The 17337-nt window shown below is 40.2% G+C and overlaps 2 protein-coding genes across 2 annotated transcripts; both read right to left on the reverse strand.

The window, feature by feature from the left end:
• Positions 1–434: 434 nt before the first annotated feature.
• LOC145433301 (pentatricopeptide repeat-containing protein 1, mitochondrial-like) lies at positions 435–8777 on the reverse strand. Its single transcript, XM_080310362.1, has 12 exons — positions 8591–8777; positions 7872–8014; positions 7304–7521; positions 7045–7135; positions 5156–5305; positions 4925–5034; positions 3618–4074; positions 3404–3559; positions 3117–3242; positions 904–985; positions 714–844; positions 435–647 (listed from the first exon to the last, which is right to left on the reverse strand). The coding sequence occupies exons 1-12, from the start codon at positions 8775–8777 to the stop codon at positions 543–545; spliced, it is 1956 nt and encodes a 651-aa protein (XP_080166488.1). The 3' UTR covers positions 435–542.
• Positions 8778–8786: 9 nt separating this feature from the next.
• LOC145433300 (leucine-rich repeat and coiled-coil domain-containing protein 1-like) lies at positions 8787–12960 on the reverse strand. Its single transcript, XM_080310361.1, has one exon. It carries the CDS (start codon positions 12290–12292, stop codon positions 9332–9334), a length of 2961 nt encoding a protein of 986 aa, XP_080166487.1. The 5' UTR covers positions 12293–12960; the 3' UTR covers positions 8787–9331.
• Positions 12961–17337: the final 4377 nt, after the last annotated feature.

The following is a 17337-nucleotide window of genomic DNA, read 5'->3' on the forward strand; positions in this document are numbered from 1 at the left end:
GACGTATGGTAACCCTAAAATTAGCCCTTCTATCACAGTAACTGTGGATGGACTGGGGTAGGCCTGTGAGTTGAGTTTTCCAGAACTCATCGATTTTCAAAAATGATCGTTCTTCTTAGTCAACACAACAGTATTGTTGAAGCTAGTCTTTCAGGAGTCCAAATTAGCGGTTACCTCGTCCCATTTCATGGATTTGTAAAATGTCATCCTTTCTGGATCTCAAATATGGTAACCCCTAGCTTCAAGGATGTCAGCAAAAAGGTAACTCATTACAGAGATCTCACTTCCGAATAACATAGGATTTGCGACTGTACCTCCCTGATAGGATGCTATGCCGAATTGTACGTTCAAATTATACAATGCCTGTAAAATAATGCAGACATGCAGAAGGTCAATGTAAAAAAGCTATTTACCCGTGCAACCTTCACAACAACTCTCTATGGATTTTTTAATACGATGGATGGAAAATGTAGAATCATAAGGAAAGTTAAGTAAGAAAACGATCGGCAGGGTGAGCATGATACGATAAAAGAAGGCGAAAATCAAAGCACAGCTTCATCCTTCATTTCAGTTACCTCAAGCCATTCCTTGTACCTCCGTCGGAAACTGAATACTTTACGTTCAAAAGTTGTGTCGGCGACTTCCCACTGAAAAATACCGCCATCGCGTCAAGAAATATTTTAAAGACGTCAACTGTCACGCCCCTTCCTTACCCTGTTGTACCCTTCTGGCCAGTCAGATGCCTTTTCGAGTAAAGTTATCATCTTAACCGTAGTTTTTATATTTGATTCCTTCATTTCTCGGAGTATTCTGGTGAGGTAGCGATAATCGTATCCACGAACATCTAGAAACATAACAATGTACTATTGATACAAATTCAGTAACAAAGGTAAAAAATCTGACCTTTGTAGCCTTCAATCTTAGTTGGCCTGTTGCTGAGAGCGCTTAACAGCATACTGGTAAAGAATACTTCATCTAATTGCACCTGAAACAGAATTTTGATGTCTGCAAGGCGAGGGTGATTAATCCAGATCGATTGTAAATGTAATATTCTGTTGCAAAAACACTTCTCATCCCAGTTTTGGGATGACTCGAGTCACCTTTTTCGTATGACTTGACTTTACTCGAGTCACTTTGCCAAAATGACTTGACTTGACTTGACGCATCAGAAATGCAAATTGACTCGTGACTCGAAGCAAAATTTACGAGTCAATTTCGAGTCGTAAGTAATCGATGTCGACTAAATCGCTGTATCTTGTATAAGTTCACATTGCTATACAATCACTCAATGATTGTGGGTTTTACCGAGCCTCCATTGTTATATCACAAATAAATTGATCGCAAATGCATTGACGATAGCTTACAGCTTACGACACTTTAGTTTGGTGCACAAGGCCGTAGTTGCTAAGCACCATAATCCCCATTATACATACAACTACATCTTACGTTCACGTAACCTGGCCCACTTTAACCAACCTTTTTGTATGATTTAAATCGAACGAATATTGTTAATACGTTGATAATTGTGTATCATGGATATGCAAGTGAGTAGGGTGTTGCACTATATCATTTTTTGAACTTTCTTTGGGTTTCGTATGTTATCCTGTATTATAGCTGATAATTATTATAGACTGGGGCCATACCGCCTGCGTAGTTTAGTAGTTCTGCGTGTGTGAGCGATACAGCGTCCTTTTGCGCGTATCATCCACTCTTTATTCGTGCCTCGATTACGAATAAATGGGGACTTCATCTGTATTTAATACAGATAGCAAAATGCAATAGCTCTGAATCATGTCTCGTATCAAGTTGACTTGATTAGTGACATGACTCGTGACTTGACTTGACTCGACTCAAGTTGGGTGAAAGTGAAATAAACAAATGTCCAATGTTACGGAAACATCTTGTATAAAAATATAATTCAAGTGTGTACTGTACAGTATACGGTATGCCGTGTTTTATAAATCAAGTGTGTACTGTACAGTATACGGTATGCCGTGTTAAGTTAACCATGTGATTTACTGGATACATCAGCTATCCAAACTGTATGTAACAGCATGCCTGACAGTGTGGCTTGTCTGTAATTTCCAAGATTCCCAATGCAGTGTTGGGATGACTCGAGTCAACTTTTTCGTATGACTTGACTCGAGTCACTTTGCAAAAATGACTTGACTTGACTTGGAGCTTCAGAAATCTGCATTGACTCGTGACTCGGAGCAAAATGTACGAGTCAATCTCAAGTCATTAAGTAAACAGTGTCAATTAAATCAATCTATCTTGTGTATGTTCGGATTGTTCAAGATACGCCGGTGTCACTTGCGAGAGAAATCAGTCATTCACTGATTGTACGATACACTGATCCTCCATTGTTACATCACAAATAAATTGACCGTAAACGAAACGATCACAGTTTACGTTGTCGTACCAGTAGTAGATTAATCTAATAGCAATGTGTCTGTTTCTTAGACGGCTCAATGCTTACGTTGCGCATTGCTCAGTTTTGCCAACCCTCTTGTATGATTTAAATCGAACAAATATAGTCTGTGCGTTTATATTCTTACAGATGTGTAGATGGGTAGTGTAGGCTATTGTACCAAATCAATTTGTTTCAACTTCTCGGGGCTCCGTATTCGGTCCTATATTTTGGCTTATTATAACTGACTGTAGCATGTAACTGTACAGCTACACACGTATTCTAATAGCAGTTGTACGTGTGCGATGCCATGTCTTTTTGCATGTTTGTTCAACTTTATATTCGTTATTTGGCTCAAGATAAATGGCCAATTCATCTGTCTTTCACACACTTAGCAAAATGTAATGGCTTTGAATCATAACTCATACTTCGAAATTCAATTTGTCTTGAATTGTGACTTGACTCGACTTGACTCGAGTCACCTCCAAAAAACGGGTGACTTGACTTGACTCGAGTCACCTTCGAAAATCGATTGACTCGAGTCAAAATGTGCAATGACTCGAAATGACTCGTGACTCGAAGGTAGTGACTTGATCCCAACACTGTCCCAATGATACAAAGCTATAAGCGGTAAAAATGAAATGTCTTTCCCGAGCCCTTGACCCGTAGTACAATTTGAAGGAATAAGAAATGGAATGAAACTCACATCTTTCTCCTTCACTTGCTTGATGAGAGAAACGCCCTGAAATCCGGTTCGACAAGACATGGCCATGATGGACCACGTTCTGTAATTAGGCTGCAAACCGTCAGACACCATCTTCTCGAGAATCTCCTGCAAAATACTCCAATGCTACGTTGGGTGGGATGATCGAAATGTTAATATAGTGAGAAATCAAAGTGACATAGTGACGACATGATGTATTATTATTCTATAAAAAAATCGATGAAGTGGTTGGATTCACACCCAAGTCCAAGACAAAATAATCCTCTTACTCCGAGCCACGCAAAATCATTCCGGTAGATGCACTTTCGCAGAATCGCGTTGTAAAAATCCGTGTCAAGCACGACGCGATGCTTTTTCGCAAAGTCAATAATTTCATTTTCGGCCTCTCTGCTGTTTGTCATCACCCAAACCAGCGAAGACAAGAGCTACAAAATCAAATAAAATCGGTATTATTACCACGCAATTCGACACTCGCTTTCTCACCATTCGCGTTGGCGCGACGTTGTACTTCTCAATCATATCGAGAACGTTGGCATATCCGCCTATCAGGTCCAATCTTTCGGTAATGCTCAAATCCTTTTTGAAGCCCAGCAATGGTGAGTTCGAGCCACGATCGGCCCCGGGCAGATTCAACAAATTAAGACTGGATTTCAGCCTCTCATTCGTCACACTGGTCTTCGTTATCGTGTCGATTTTTTGTTCATCGTTTTGAATCGATTCGTCATCGCAAGCGTTCGCTTCAGCGCCAATATCATGATTTAAATTGTTAAATTCCAGCAATCGTGCGTCTAACGTTATCACTTCTGGATCGGAAGCGATTTCTCCCGAAACTTGACTTTGCGGCATCGATACCTGACCCTTCAGCCAATATACGTTTCTGATGTGCTTCCGGAAGAAGTGTTTGTAATCTGCGGCATCCAGCGCTTCTTCCGTCAGTTTCCTGGGTAGAAAATGGTATGACGTTTAACGTTGCGAGTGGAGTTACGACGCGTCTGACTGTAATTGACTAATGATCGGGATTGTGAAATGGAAAAACTTGCAAAAAGGATAGATTTGTGCAGGAAATCACCGCAAAGTTATGTGTTTGTATCAAAATTTAATAGTATCCAGTGGAGCAGGCGTAAATATTAGGTTGATGTGGTTCTGATACGAAGCCCATTAATACCGCTTCTCTGGTTCCAGTACTGAGGTCCAAGAATAGCTTCAAAAATATAAGGGTGATTCCATTCTATCTAACGCAGTGGTTCCCAACCGGTGCTGGGGAATTCAATGGTTTCTGGTTGGGAATAAACGAATTTGTTCAACTTATACAGTATAGTCTACATATTTATGGAGACACATGCGCGATTACCCTTACCAGTTACCTGCTCTGGAATGTATGTATCGAAAAATATATTGCGTGTTGTTCACAAAAACTCATTTTTAACTCTGGATAACCAATGATGGCATCACAAACGCATCCAGCACGACCAGTATGACGTGAAATAACACTTTCAGTAAATTTTTAGGGTTACCGCAATCGGTTCACAATACGTTTTTTTTGCAGTAATAGGCGATTATCTTGCGTACTGGTGTGGTTGTGTGTCTTGTGTACTGGAATGAAGATTCGGAATAAATCTAAAGTGGGGGATGAAGACGAGAAGGTTGGGAGCCACTAATCTAACGTTTTGAATTGAATATTTCTTAATTTAGCTGCACAAATGTCTATATCAATATATAAAGCACATCTCCAACCACTGTGTCAAAATAACTGATAAAGACTGACTCTTTACGCGTTGATACACACTCACTTGAACGCAAGATCTGGATCACCGATTCCGCATTGTTTGACGATTTTCAGCAGGTACATGATAGACTTTCCATCCGGTTTGATATCCAGCATCGTCATCCATCTCCAAACCTGAATTGAGGAATTGTTCAGGTCAAGGAAAAATTCTGTTTGAAACCGGATGCAAGTCATGCAATGTGAAGCATAGCACCAAGAGAGCTTTTGATTCAATCCATATTATCAATATTATTACCTGTATGGCTTTCCTGAGTCCGTCGTCTTTATGCTCCAACATGCATTGCAAAATCGTGTTGAATGTGTTCACGTCCGGTTCATAACCGGCTGTGATCGACTCTCTCAAAATGCCCATCATTTGTTCGGTAGTGCCGTGTCTGCCGAAAACCTGTTTAGTGGACCAAAACACAGGTTTTTCTTACTAAAGAGCAGGGTTGTAATGACTCGAGTCATGACTCGACTCGAGTCTGACTCGAGTAATAATGAATGGCAAATGTTGTGTGATGTTTGTACAATAGGGCTGTTCAAAAATAACTTTTTTATTTTTTATTTTACGACTGGCTACTTGATAAAATTGTTATGTTGCATTAAAAGAACACAGAATCTGGTTAAATTTTAAAAAGTAGAATCAATGATATCAGAGGAGAAAATTTGGATTTGAAAATTAATGGAGTATTTTTAGTGAGAAATTCTTTCATATAATATAATTACATACTAGTAGTAAGCCGACTATTTTTTCATATCAAAAATATCCTACTCTAATAACTTCGCTTCTTCTAGTTGGATTTGAGCCAAATTTGCTGTGAATCATATTTTCACACAATCTAACAATATCATGAGGTAGTCGGTAAAATTCGAAAATCTCTGTTCGTAATTAATCCAAAATTTTCTCTCATAGCATTGCTTTCTACCGGTTGGAATTGAGACAAATTTGTTTTTTTTTAGGCAATCTAACAATTTTAAGAAGTAGCCGGAAAATTTGAAAAAATGTTTTTTTAGCAGCCCCATTGTACAATTATTTCTCCAATGCTGTAACTGCGATGTAGTCCGTAATGCAATTGGGAAAACCTTTAGTAATATCAAAAGGTATCTGTTCTTTCGTAACTGCACATAGCTGCATGCACGCTTTTACATCAATCTGGCCTGGCGAAAATACATCTACATAAACATGCATCAATTGATTCTCTATCACCTGATAATGTAGACGTGAATTCGTAGGTTCTCTATCAGATAGTATGTAGACTTGAATTCGTTGGTTCTCAATCACCTATTTGTGAGCTGTCGTCGATGTGCTCGTAATAAAAACTGAATGCTTGTATTTGTGATGTAGCAGACTGACAAGACAGATATTTGATTTAAAGTTCTAAGATTAGTAAAGTCATCATATTGGCGGCCTGTCTCGTCTATCTGTAGCATCGGTAAATGAGGCCAGGAACTGTTCGTAATCTGCCTAAATAAATATGTGCCAAGACTCTGATAGGGACGAAATAAGCATGTTTGGAAAGCAAGGAATTCGATATCACCCGAGCAGGATTGAAAATATGGGTTGAACATGACTTCAATACTGTGACTTAGACTCGGACTCGAGTCAAAACACTATGACTCGGACTTGACCCTTTAAACGGTGACTTGGACTCAAACTCGACTCGGTGATGAATTGAAAATGACTCGACTTGACTCGAGTCAAAACAACAAAAGTAAGATTGACTCGTGACTCGGAACCATGTGACTTGGTTACAACCGCTAAAGAGCAATGTAGTTTTGATACTGAATTTCCACCATTGTAGCTTCGAAATGTCGATTCGTCGCATCATAGCATTCAAAATTCTAACCGCATTTCCGTGATCAGCCTGCGGAGTGGTCACAGTGCGATGAAATCGTCATAATGACAAAGTACAAAATAATTTTATGATGTCTAACTATCTATCGTTGTTCCTCTGATAGCCGGATATAGATAAATATTTGAACTTTCAAAGTATTTGTACTGTTACGGCGTCATAAAGAGTGGTGCTAGAATATTCGACTCAAAGCTTAACAATCGACTCAGAATCGAATCAGTCGGGTTCTCGATTTTGGACAGCCCTAGTCCGAATGCAATGCCCATAAAAGAATTTTAAAATAGCTGACCTTCATTAACGAGCAATAAGTGATGCGACCCATCCGAATTTTGTGCCTGTGAAGTTTCGAGTAAAGTCCCAACGCACGTCCCAAGTCCTCTCTGAAAAGAGTATATATTATAGTGAGATGAAAAATATGTTACATACCGCATAGAGACGAATCTGTTACATAATGTCGGGGTACAGTTGAGCACAATTAAATGATACTAGGTTGACCTCAAGTCCGCCTATCGTTTAATCCCTGTGCATCCTAAAACATAATCTTTTACCGATTGGGGCTTTGCGCGACCGAGTTGAACAAAGCGGTGTAGGTAGCTGCGGACGGAACTATGGCACGTTCTCTCATCGCTTTGTACAGCTGAAAAGCCTTCTTCGCCTGTCCGGCCCGGCCCAGGGCACCGATCACGACTGTGTAATTTGACTCTTCGGGAAATACTTTGTCTTTCTGCAACATCCGCTCCTCGAAAAACTCCAAACATTCCCGCCACTGACAGGAATTTTCAGATTAGAGCATAAAATGAGCAATGGGCACGCGATGAAACAATCGCCATATCTTCTAATAAATTAAGGCTTGCTTGTAAAGAGATATGATATGTGGAAAAGGACAGAAAGGTTATGGATGTAGATTTACAGAATAAATACTCATAAGATCATTTTCACTGGCAGAGAAAATAGAGGTTGGCGGTGGATATAAAGGTGTTTGAGGATAGTTAAGTAGCAATTAAATGTCGTTTTTCTTCCTGTCATGTTGTCGAGAATGGATATGCGGACGTTGGCGATTGACATAGGCTAACTACGCAGTGTACCATCTGACATTAATTTGCACGGTAGACGTACCTTTCTTTGTTTCGCCAACTTTTTGCATCTGTGGAAATACCAAGCAGGTTGCTTGTCGCTGAAGAATTGCGAGCGGTACGGTTCTTCGTCGTCCTTCTCTTTCGAGAGGCGTAGCTCCGGTGGCAATCGAAAAACTGTAACGCCTGAAATAATCAGCCATTGTAATTCTCTCGCGGGTAACATAAATAATTAGCCTACTCTCATGTAAAGTAGTCTCAGAGGAGGTCGGTAACAAATTACTTCTACTTTTTCCGATAGGTTTTACTCAATTACCTCCACTTACGCAAAGCTGTTTTGGGATATACTTGCATGACCTTAAAGAGTAAATTGTCATATCAAATAGGCCAAATGGTCCCCTTATCATGACAACTTAATATACTTTTGAAAAATTGTACCCGTTCGTATCATTAGTCATTTGCGTTAGTTGCCAAGATGGAACCTGCAATTTCCGAATCGCCTATAAACTGCTACAAGTATTCAACCCCTCAACCAAAGAATCTACTTTTAGAACCACTTACTTGAGTATCTTTCAGACCCATTTTTACCTCCACTTGAGCTAGTTTTCACATGACTTGGAAAGAGCAGCCTCCAGTTCTACTGGAGTATCAACATTAACTAATTTGATAACCACCGAGTGGTTTACCGTACTTCACAGATTATTGAAGTCAGATCCAACTCTTTGGGCAGATCTAGTCATTTTTTCACAGGTTTCAAGATACCTTTCTTTTTTGCGAGCATCCCAAACTCCTCCTCTGTCACGTCATCATCAAGGTCCCATTTTCCCGCTGTTTTTTCCGCCTTTGCACTGAATCCTCGCAGAGGCAGGCTATGGCATTGAGATTCGTTACGTAAAGACCTACCGATTTGACGTGAGACTCTCAAAGACCTCAGAATGCCGCCTAACATCACTTAATCTAAAAATACGTTTCTCTGTTATATAAAATTACGGTTTTAAAATATATAACTATATTTAAAGACAGGCAAAACAAATGTGGTGGACATTGTCACTTTAAAAGAACTAGCACATGAAGACAAACCGGAAATACTGTATTCAATACACTACAATCTACAGGTACCTTTTGAATAGTCTCGGTCTCAGTGGAACTAACATAAGCACAGATAACAGAAAAACGGACCACCAACACGGTAAGGATCATGCATGCATCAAGACACATGGTAAGAAATATTCAGACATCTAAACTTGAAAACATACATACAAACCGTATACCCAACAGTCATAAACCATGTTTTATATTCCAGAAATGTGAACACTGAACATTATTACAGCCTATATCGCAACACAGATACCTACACAATTCGGCGGTCAGTAGCACAAGAATTTGTGTTCACGTATGTTACCGATTCAAAACGCATATATCCCGACTGTACCGTGCTTCATCTCCGATTCAGGATATGTAAGGAAAACAACAGACGTTCAACCATGAAAAGCAACGAATTCATTACTTAAACCCATCTTGCATCTCCTTAAAAACGCTCGTAACCTTGTGAAACCTAGACTCCATGGCTTTCTTTTGCCGTTCTGCGTCGCGCAATACTTCTCTCATTTCCTCCTCGACCGAAGCCACCTTGCCTCTCATCATCTCCAACTCGTTGCCGCAATTTTTCATCATCATATCCAGCTCATTTTGATGGGCAGCGTTCGCGGCCTCCAGCTGCTCTCGAAAAGCAGAATCTGCCTTCGCTAGCCGGTTGGTTAAAAGTGACTTAGACTCGAGAGCGTCATCACGTTCTTTGACGGCGGCCTGTATCTTTTTATCGTACGACTCCTTCATCTGTTTTACTTGTGTTTCAAGGCGGCTCAAAATCTGGCCTTTTTCTGACCATTTTTTGACGAGTCTGCTGTGCACCGTCTTTAGATCATCTAACTCCTTCTCCGAGTCCGCCACGTGTTCTTTTAATTCGTTTTTCCTTTCGATAAGAGCAGTGATCTGTTCGTTAAGAGTTGCATTGTCTTGCGTCAAATCCTCCAATTCCTGCTCCAATTTCTTCCGACCATCCAGACTCTCATCTTGTAGCCTCACGAATTCCTGATCCTTTTCTACCAAAGCTTGCTTCATCTTTTGTATCGACTCGGTCTGGTCCTCCACTATTTTCGTTTTAATCCGCAACGCGTCAAGGTCTCTCTCGTTTTGTTTTTTTAACGACGCGATCTCTTGTTTTAGAGACTCGATTTTCGATTCCAGCCTGCCGCGGTCCTGCGCTAAGCTCGCGCCTTGTTGAGCTAATTCGTGCCCCCACAGTTTTCTTTCATCCCGAAGGCCGTCGACTACAGTTTGCAACGCAGCCAACTGCGAGATCAAGCGAGATTTCTCTTGCTTAACCAGTTCCAACTGCACGCCGTTTTTTCGACCATTCTCAGCAGCTACTTCCAACTTACTTAACCTGTCTTCGAACTGCCGATTTGCTTCTCTCTTGCTGTTGATTAATTCCGTTATCTTTAATTTTTGTTCCTTAGCAACGGAAGTGAGCTCTAATATCAGGGATTGGCATTTTTCCTCTTTTTCTTTCGATTTGCGGTAGAGAGCCCGCATTTTTTGCAGCTCGGCTGCGCGACATTCATTTTCAGAGTTGACTTTCGTGAATCTGTTGGCTTCGATGAACAAAGCCTGTCTGAATTCGTCTTCCAATCCGGCGTATCGTTGCTTCAATTCTGCAATGGTTCCTTGCAGACTCCTGATCTCTTCTCTGTGACAAGTTTCCTGCCTGTTCATCTCTTTAGACAGCGCGCTTTTGAATTCAGGACTATTTACAGAAAACATGCAGTCGCGTTCTTTTTCGTGCTGACGTTTAGTAGCGACGAGAAGTTCTTGCAGTTCCGAGACTTGTTTTTCTAATCGTAGATTATTCGCCCTCTGCGTTTCCACTTCTCTCACAGCTCCCGACGCTCGGACTTCAGACTCGTGAATTCGTTTCGCTTGTTCCGCCAAAATTTTGGAGTTGCTCGCAACGGCGCCGTCAGCGTTAGATTCCGCTTTCGTGATAGCTTCTTTCTGCGTATCGATGGTTCTTTTACACTCGACTATTTCATCGGACATCTGCGCTATCTTTTCTCTACACCCTATCAAGTCGGAGTTGATTTTTTGACTCTTTTCTCTTTCACGGATGATAGTCTGCTTCAGTTTTTCGGCAGTTTCTGCCGCCATGTCTTGTAGAGATCTCCCTTCTGCTTTATCGTTACTCAAATTGCGAACAAGTTCAGCTAATTTTCTGGCGGCTTGCTCGCTTTTCCAGCGTCTCTCGCGTTCCGTTTCCAGCTCTTTCACCAAATTCAGATAGGTCTCCTTTTCTTGAACACCTTGGCTTCTTTTCGGTGGAGACGCCGATACTCTACCTAGCCTGGTTTTATTTCCGACACTTTTTAAAGGCAGGCGAGATTTCGGACCATATACCGAGCTGCTAGACGATTGATTTCTGTCACTTTTTGATGTTTGTTTTGATTTCAAATTGTTCGACGTGGCATCTTTTGACTTGGAATCATTTTTCGCAGTTTCTTGCCGAGCGGCTACAAGATTCGCGAGCTGGGATTCCAGATACTTCAATCTCTTTTCTTGGTCATTTTCCGCGGCATCTTTGGCGTTATCTGCTTTGTTGTCAGATGTTTTCTCTTCCACAGAAGATATGAAGGACTCGACAAATGTGTTGATGGATTTTTCTTGGGATTGTGATGTAGGCGCTCGCTTGGACGATAGCACCGAGTCGATAGTAGGAGTGGGCATGACTCTAGGAGTGGGAGGCTGACAAATTGAACTGGTAGGATCTGTTGAAAAGTGATCGAGGTCGGAGAAAGTAATATCAAGGCTAAGACCATTGAGATGAGTTTGGTGATTGTATGATGCGGGCTGGTTGTTACGGTCCGTATTATCAAGAGATATCAGCTGTGGTAGGTGTTCAAAGACCCTAACACGATAGTTTGGTAATTTACAAACAGGATTTCCATGACTTTCATTATGACCAAGCACCAAATAGCTTAATGAAAGTACACCGCCTAGACTGGCAAATACGCTTTGAATATTATTAATTAGATTTCCATGTAACTCAAGCGCTTCCAGCTTATACGAAGGTCCATTCATTTCTACCAAACCGTCCAAATTGGACATGTTATTGTAAGAAACGTTCAAATGTCTCAAATTTATCAACGCACCGATACCCCTGAGATCAGAAATATGGTTGGATGCCAGATTTAAAACGACGAGTTGTTTAAATCCACAAAGTCCCGACAAACTCTTGATGTTGTTTGATGACGCATCGAGCTGGGTCAAGGAAGGGGCACATTCTAATCCGTGAAAAGTTTCAATGCAGTTCGAATGGACGTTGATAGTCAGCACCGACGGATTGAGATCCAGTTCTTTGAATGAAGTCACTCCTGCATTAATCGCCGACACATGGTCCGATAGACTCATTTGTCAATTTTGAATATGCAAGGCCGACTATGATGCGGCACCAAGTTTTATGTGGTATACGGTTTAATTCTGCAACACTAAGACATAATAGGTACAACCGAATTAATGACTTGGATATATTATGGGATATTTTGGTTATGGAGCTTTGAAAAGTATCTAGAGAAGTTTTATCTGATTGGTCGTTGACTCGACTACAGCAGTCGAATGATAAAATATTATTCAAGCTACAGAAGTGTAAAAGTAACCAGCTATGAGATATCCCTCACTATATCAGAGGCGAAGAAGATGAGGATGTGTATGCTTACTGGCTTCTAAAACTAGATCGATTATGAAACACCAAAAAATTATACGGTATCGAGTTGCAACTTGCAGCCCAAGATTCAAGCAATTCCTACATTAAAACATCGGATTTTCAAATAACGAAACATTCACGTCTATCAGGGAAATTACGAGAAAGACATCCTGCGGCCTCTGGTAGAATACCTTCTAATGATGATGCCAAACCTGCACATTCTACTATACCGTATGTATATATACATTGCATAGCTTCAAAATCAAAACACGCCGCCATCAAAACACCTGCATCGATTTACAATGTTTAACTGAAAACTTACCCAACCATGAAATTTAAATGATATTATGCTACGATCATGGATGAATGACTTTACCCCAATGTTTGCAAAATTGCACATCGATGGCATTCAAAATATGTTACAAATAAGTGATTTTGAGTGAATACGCTCATCATCTTTATGTAACTAGTGGGTAAGTCAGTGCAGTTTTATGACCTATCGATCTCGCTTCCCATGACATGCCGCCCTATTTCTTGTCGCTTTCTTTTTCTATACTGTCTTCTTTACTTTTATTCAGTGTGCAACTGTGCATGCCTCCTCTTTACATCGTCTAGGCAAAGGTGGGTGTCTGATTCCATAGGCTACTCCAAGTCGCTTCGGCATCTTCCTGTCTTTTCATTGTATCGCATTTTTGTGGTGTATTCAACTGATAAAAATTGCTAATAAACCAATGATAATGACGTTACCTCAGAAGAGACGTGTTCAGTAAAGAAGTAGGCCTACTTCACTTTTTTCGAAGTATTGAAGTCGGTCTGGCCTACTTTCACTACTTACTAGAGTGGTTTATATTTTCACTAATTATGGTTGGACTCTACAGATTTTGCCGTCTAGAAACTTACTTTTGGTTTTGCACTTCGGATTTTGTTAGCTTCATTATAACTTCATTTGTTTCACTAGCTTCTATATAGTTCATGGTACAAAATAACGGCCTGTAATGGCGTGCAACAATGCTATGCACACGACACAAATGCGATGTTATGAACAGATAGGGGGATGTCGAAACGACCTAGTACGCTCTACCACCCGCCTACGCCTGATGTCCTTCACCGGGTATTTTTCTGTCCTTTTCTTGCAAATACTCCGTAAAAATAACGAAATGAGGGTAGTATCAGAGGTGGTCAGTAACGAAGTACTTCTACTTTTTGGAAGTACTCAAATAGTTTTCCTCTACTTCTAGTACTTACTCGAGTAGATCTGATTTTCTCTACTACTTCTACTTCGCAATATTTTGTGATCTACTCACTTACTTTTCGCTTTTTTCAGTTTGTCAAGTAGAAGTAGTTTAATTCCCAATATTAAAGATAGCCTGATGAATTTCGTTGTCGTTTTCAGGGAGTACAAACATTTAATATTCAAAAAAGTCAAGTGAAGCCCAGAAATTTTGTTGCGCTTCGCGCACAGTAGCCTAGCCATGGAGTGACAAATGTATTTTCACGAAAGTATCAGTGAATATAATTTAAGTACCGGATTGCTTATGGTTCCGCTTACACCGCATTGTCACCCATATCAAACATTTCATGACAGTAAATATATGGCCCACCATAACGTTTGAAACCACCGTTGCGCAATCTAGCAATTATACCTATCCTATCGTTATCTAGCAGCCCATGACGTGTCCTGCTAATCTGGAAAATCAGGCTTTTTGGAACGTTACACCTATTTTAGCAGATCACCTTTGAACCTTTATGGACAAAAGACAGGAAATATATTTCCGTTTTTTTGTAGTGGTATTTGTATTTCACTTTCAATTCCGAGTATGATACTCCGTGTATCACACTTCCAATTACTTTCAGTTCTTTTGTCTGCAGAACATACATGTTGATTGTTGAAGCATAAAAGCAAGTGCAGTAATACCTATATTTTCCGAAAATAAAGCTACACTAAATATAAATTTTAAGATCCACAATATTTGTTATTAACATATACTAATCGCGCAAAGTGTTGAAACCGTATCCGATACAACTTCTCCGTATTGCTCTTCGCCTGAACTTGGGGCCTTATAATATGGGGTAGGGCGCCATGCCATGACATTCTCTAAAACGGAGTATTCTAGTAAACAACGGGTTAGTATCGCATTTTCATATCAATACTATAATTTGCATCCCATGATGCGAAAGAATGCTTATTCAGTCGAAAACTGCTACCTCTGGGCATGCATCAATACGAATCAAGGTATCTATAGCTCCCGCATAGCTCAATTTGCAGCTTTTGGCAGTCCATGCGCACGAATTAAGACTGCTATGTTTTCCAAACTACTTACTTACTCGAGTAAATTTAAAGTCAGTCAATTCTACTTCTACATCAATTAGTTTTAGGTTGCTTATGGAAGAAGTACTTCTACTCGTACTTGAGTAGATTTTTTCGTCGCTACTTCTACTTCTACTTGAGTAGCGTTCTTGACTATTTTGACCACCTTTGGGTAGTATTCACCGAGATAAACCTCCTCCGCTGTAAACGTGCTAGTACCGAGAATAAAGTGGAATCTCTCCTAACGTTAGTCATTTTGCATCGCTCATCGGATATGCATCTTTCAATTACGAAAGTAGAAATCTCCGACTAAAAGTGCTAAAGGTATGCGATACCCATGCCAAATCTATTTTGAAACTACTTACTCGACTAGGCCTATTACTTTTTATCTTTTACTTGTATATTAAATGAAATAGTCTTGGCACACCCTGGAAATCGCTACTTATTCTACTTGTAATCGAGTAGAAATTCACGAAGCGAAATCTACCTGAGCAGGAAAGCTAACTAGATCGACCGCCTCTGCCCCAGGCCTGTAGCATAAGCAGAGGTAGGGAATAGGCCTATTTATAAGGCCTAGGCCAGGGGTTTTCAGCCGGTCTTTGCCCGTGGCCCATTTTCCAGTTTGAAAATGATCTGGGGTCCACCTCTTATCCTAGAGTCATAGTCCCGTCCGAGGCGTGGTCATCGCTGGCGCCGATATGCCTATTTCTCTAAAATCTGCGCATTTTTCTCTTACTGATCATTACAAATGTGGACATTCAAAGTAATGAAATCGCGCAAAGCCGACGAAAACTTTCTAGTTGAATAAATCTCCTCCCAACAAACAAACGACCAAAGAAATTTGGGCCCCTTTGAGCTCCCCCCAATTGGGGGTTTTAGGTGCCGCAGTTACGGTCCTGGTAGATCGTATAACTCTTGTCTACATTAATATGGCCGCTGTTCCATGCACTCACATCCAGAGGTGGTCAAAGTAGTCAAGAAAGCTACTCAAGTAGAAGTAGAAGTAGCGACGAAAAAATCTACTCAAGTACGAGTAGAAGTACTTCTTCCATAAGCAACCTAAAACTACTTGAAGTAGAAGTAGAATTGACTGACTTTAAAAGTACTCAAGTAAGTAAGTAGTTGTGAAAACGACCCTAATTCGTTCACATGGATTGTAAAAAGGTGCAAATTGAGCTATGCGAAAGGTGCCTAGCTTGATTCATATTGATGCATACCAGTAGGTCTCCAATTTTCGATAGCATGTAAGCATTCGTCCACATCATGGGATGAAAATGATAGTATTGATATGGAAATGCGATACTAATTCTCTGTTTACTCAAAAAGTACGTTTTAGAAAATATCATGGTACTGCGCACTCCCCCATATTATAAGGCCTGTAGTTTAGTCGAAGAGCAATACGGAGATGTTGTGTTTGATACGGTGTAAACGCTTTGTGCGATTAGTAAACGTTAATAAAAAATATGGTGGACCGTAAGCTATATTGTGTAGCTTTATTTCTGGAAATTGAAGACATTACTACACTTGTTTTTATACTTCAACATGTACGGTATCCAGACAAAAGAACTGATATAGGCCTAAATTAGAAATCAAAATATATGGTACTCGGAATTGAAAGTGAAATCTAAATCTAAAAACGGAACATGTATTTAATGTCTTTGAAAGTTGAAATTGAAAGTTACGAAGGTTGGTATGCTAAAACCGCTCTAAAACTAAAAAAAATTCGGAGTCCACTTTTCCAGATTAGGACACGCCATGGACAGCTTGATTACAATATGATAATTAAATGCTAAATTGCGAAACATCAGTTTCGAACGTTATGATAAGCCATATATACTGTGATGAAATACTTGATGTGGCGAAGGGCGACAATGCGGTGTGAACGGAACCACGCCAACCCGCGACCTAAATTGTATTCACCGATACTTTCGTGAAACCATACTGGTTGCTCCTTATTCACTGCGCGCGAAGCGCGACGAAAATTCTGGACTTAACTCAACTTTTATGAAAATTAAATGTCGATACTCCGAGAAAACAGCCCCGAAATTTCTCAGGCTATCTTCCTGATTGGAGGATTAAACTACTTCTACTTGACAAACTGAAAATAGCGAGAAATAAGTAAGTAGATCATAAAATATTATGAAGTAGAAGTAGACGTAGTGAAATTCAGATCTACTTGAGTAAGTACCAGAAGTAGAGAAAAACTACTTGAGTACTTCGAAAAAGTAGAAGTACTTCGTTACTGACCACCTCTGCTCACATCGGGAAACTTAATAATCTAATCCCCGCATCAACTGTGTGATTGCCGTTTTATTTCCACTGTGGTGCGGATTGGGGCAGGGCCAGCTTCAAACAATTCTTTGGTGAAAGAGATACTGCACAGATGTGGAGAAAGAATATTTCAATGTTCAAGCTGTACAATGTAGGCTAGCCTACATATAGTAT

The sequence above is a fragment of the Botryllus schlosseri genome, chromosome 2 (genome assembly GCF_051294905.1).
Source record: "Botryllus schlosseri isolate E-star chromosome 2, Bs_hap1, whole genome shotgun sequence".
NCBI lineage: Eukaryota > Metazoa > Chordata > Ascidiacea > Stolidobranchia > Styelidae > Botryllus > Botryllus schlosseri.

Coding starts and splice junctions, on each gene's coding strand:
- LOC145433300 (XM_080310361.1), bottom strand. CDS start 12,292: ATGAGTCTATCGGACCATGTGTCGGCGATTAATGCAGGAGTGACTTCA.
- LOC145433301 (XM_080310362.1), bottom strand. CDS start 8,777: ATGTTAGGCGGCATTCTGAGGTCTTTGAGAGTCTCACGTCAAATCGGT. Junction 8,015..8,590: donor GATGCTCGCAAAAAAGAAAG/GTATCTTGAAAC, acceptor TGATTATTTCAG/GCGTTACAGTTTTTCGATTG. Junction 7,522..7,871: donor AGTTGGCGAAACAAAGAAAG/GTACGTCTACCG, acceptor AATTCCTGTCAG/TGGCGGGAATGTTTGGAGTT.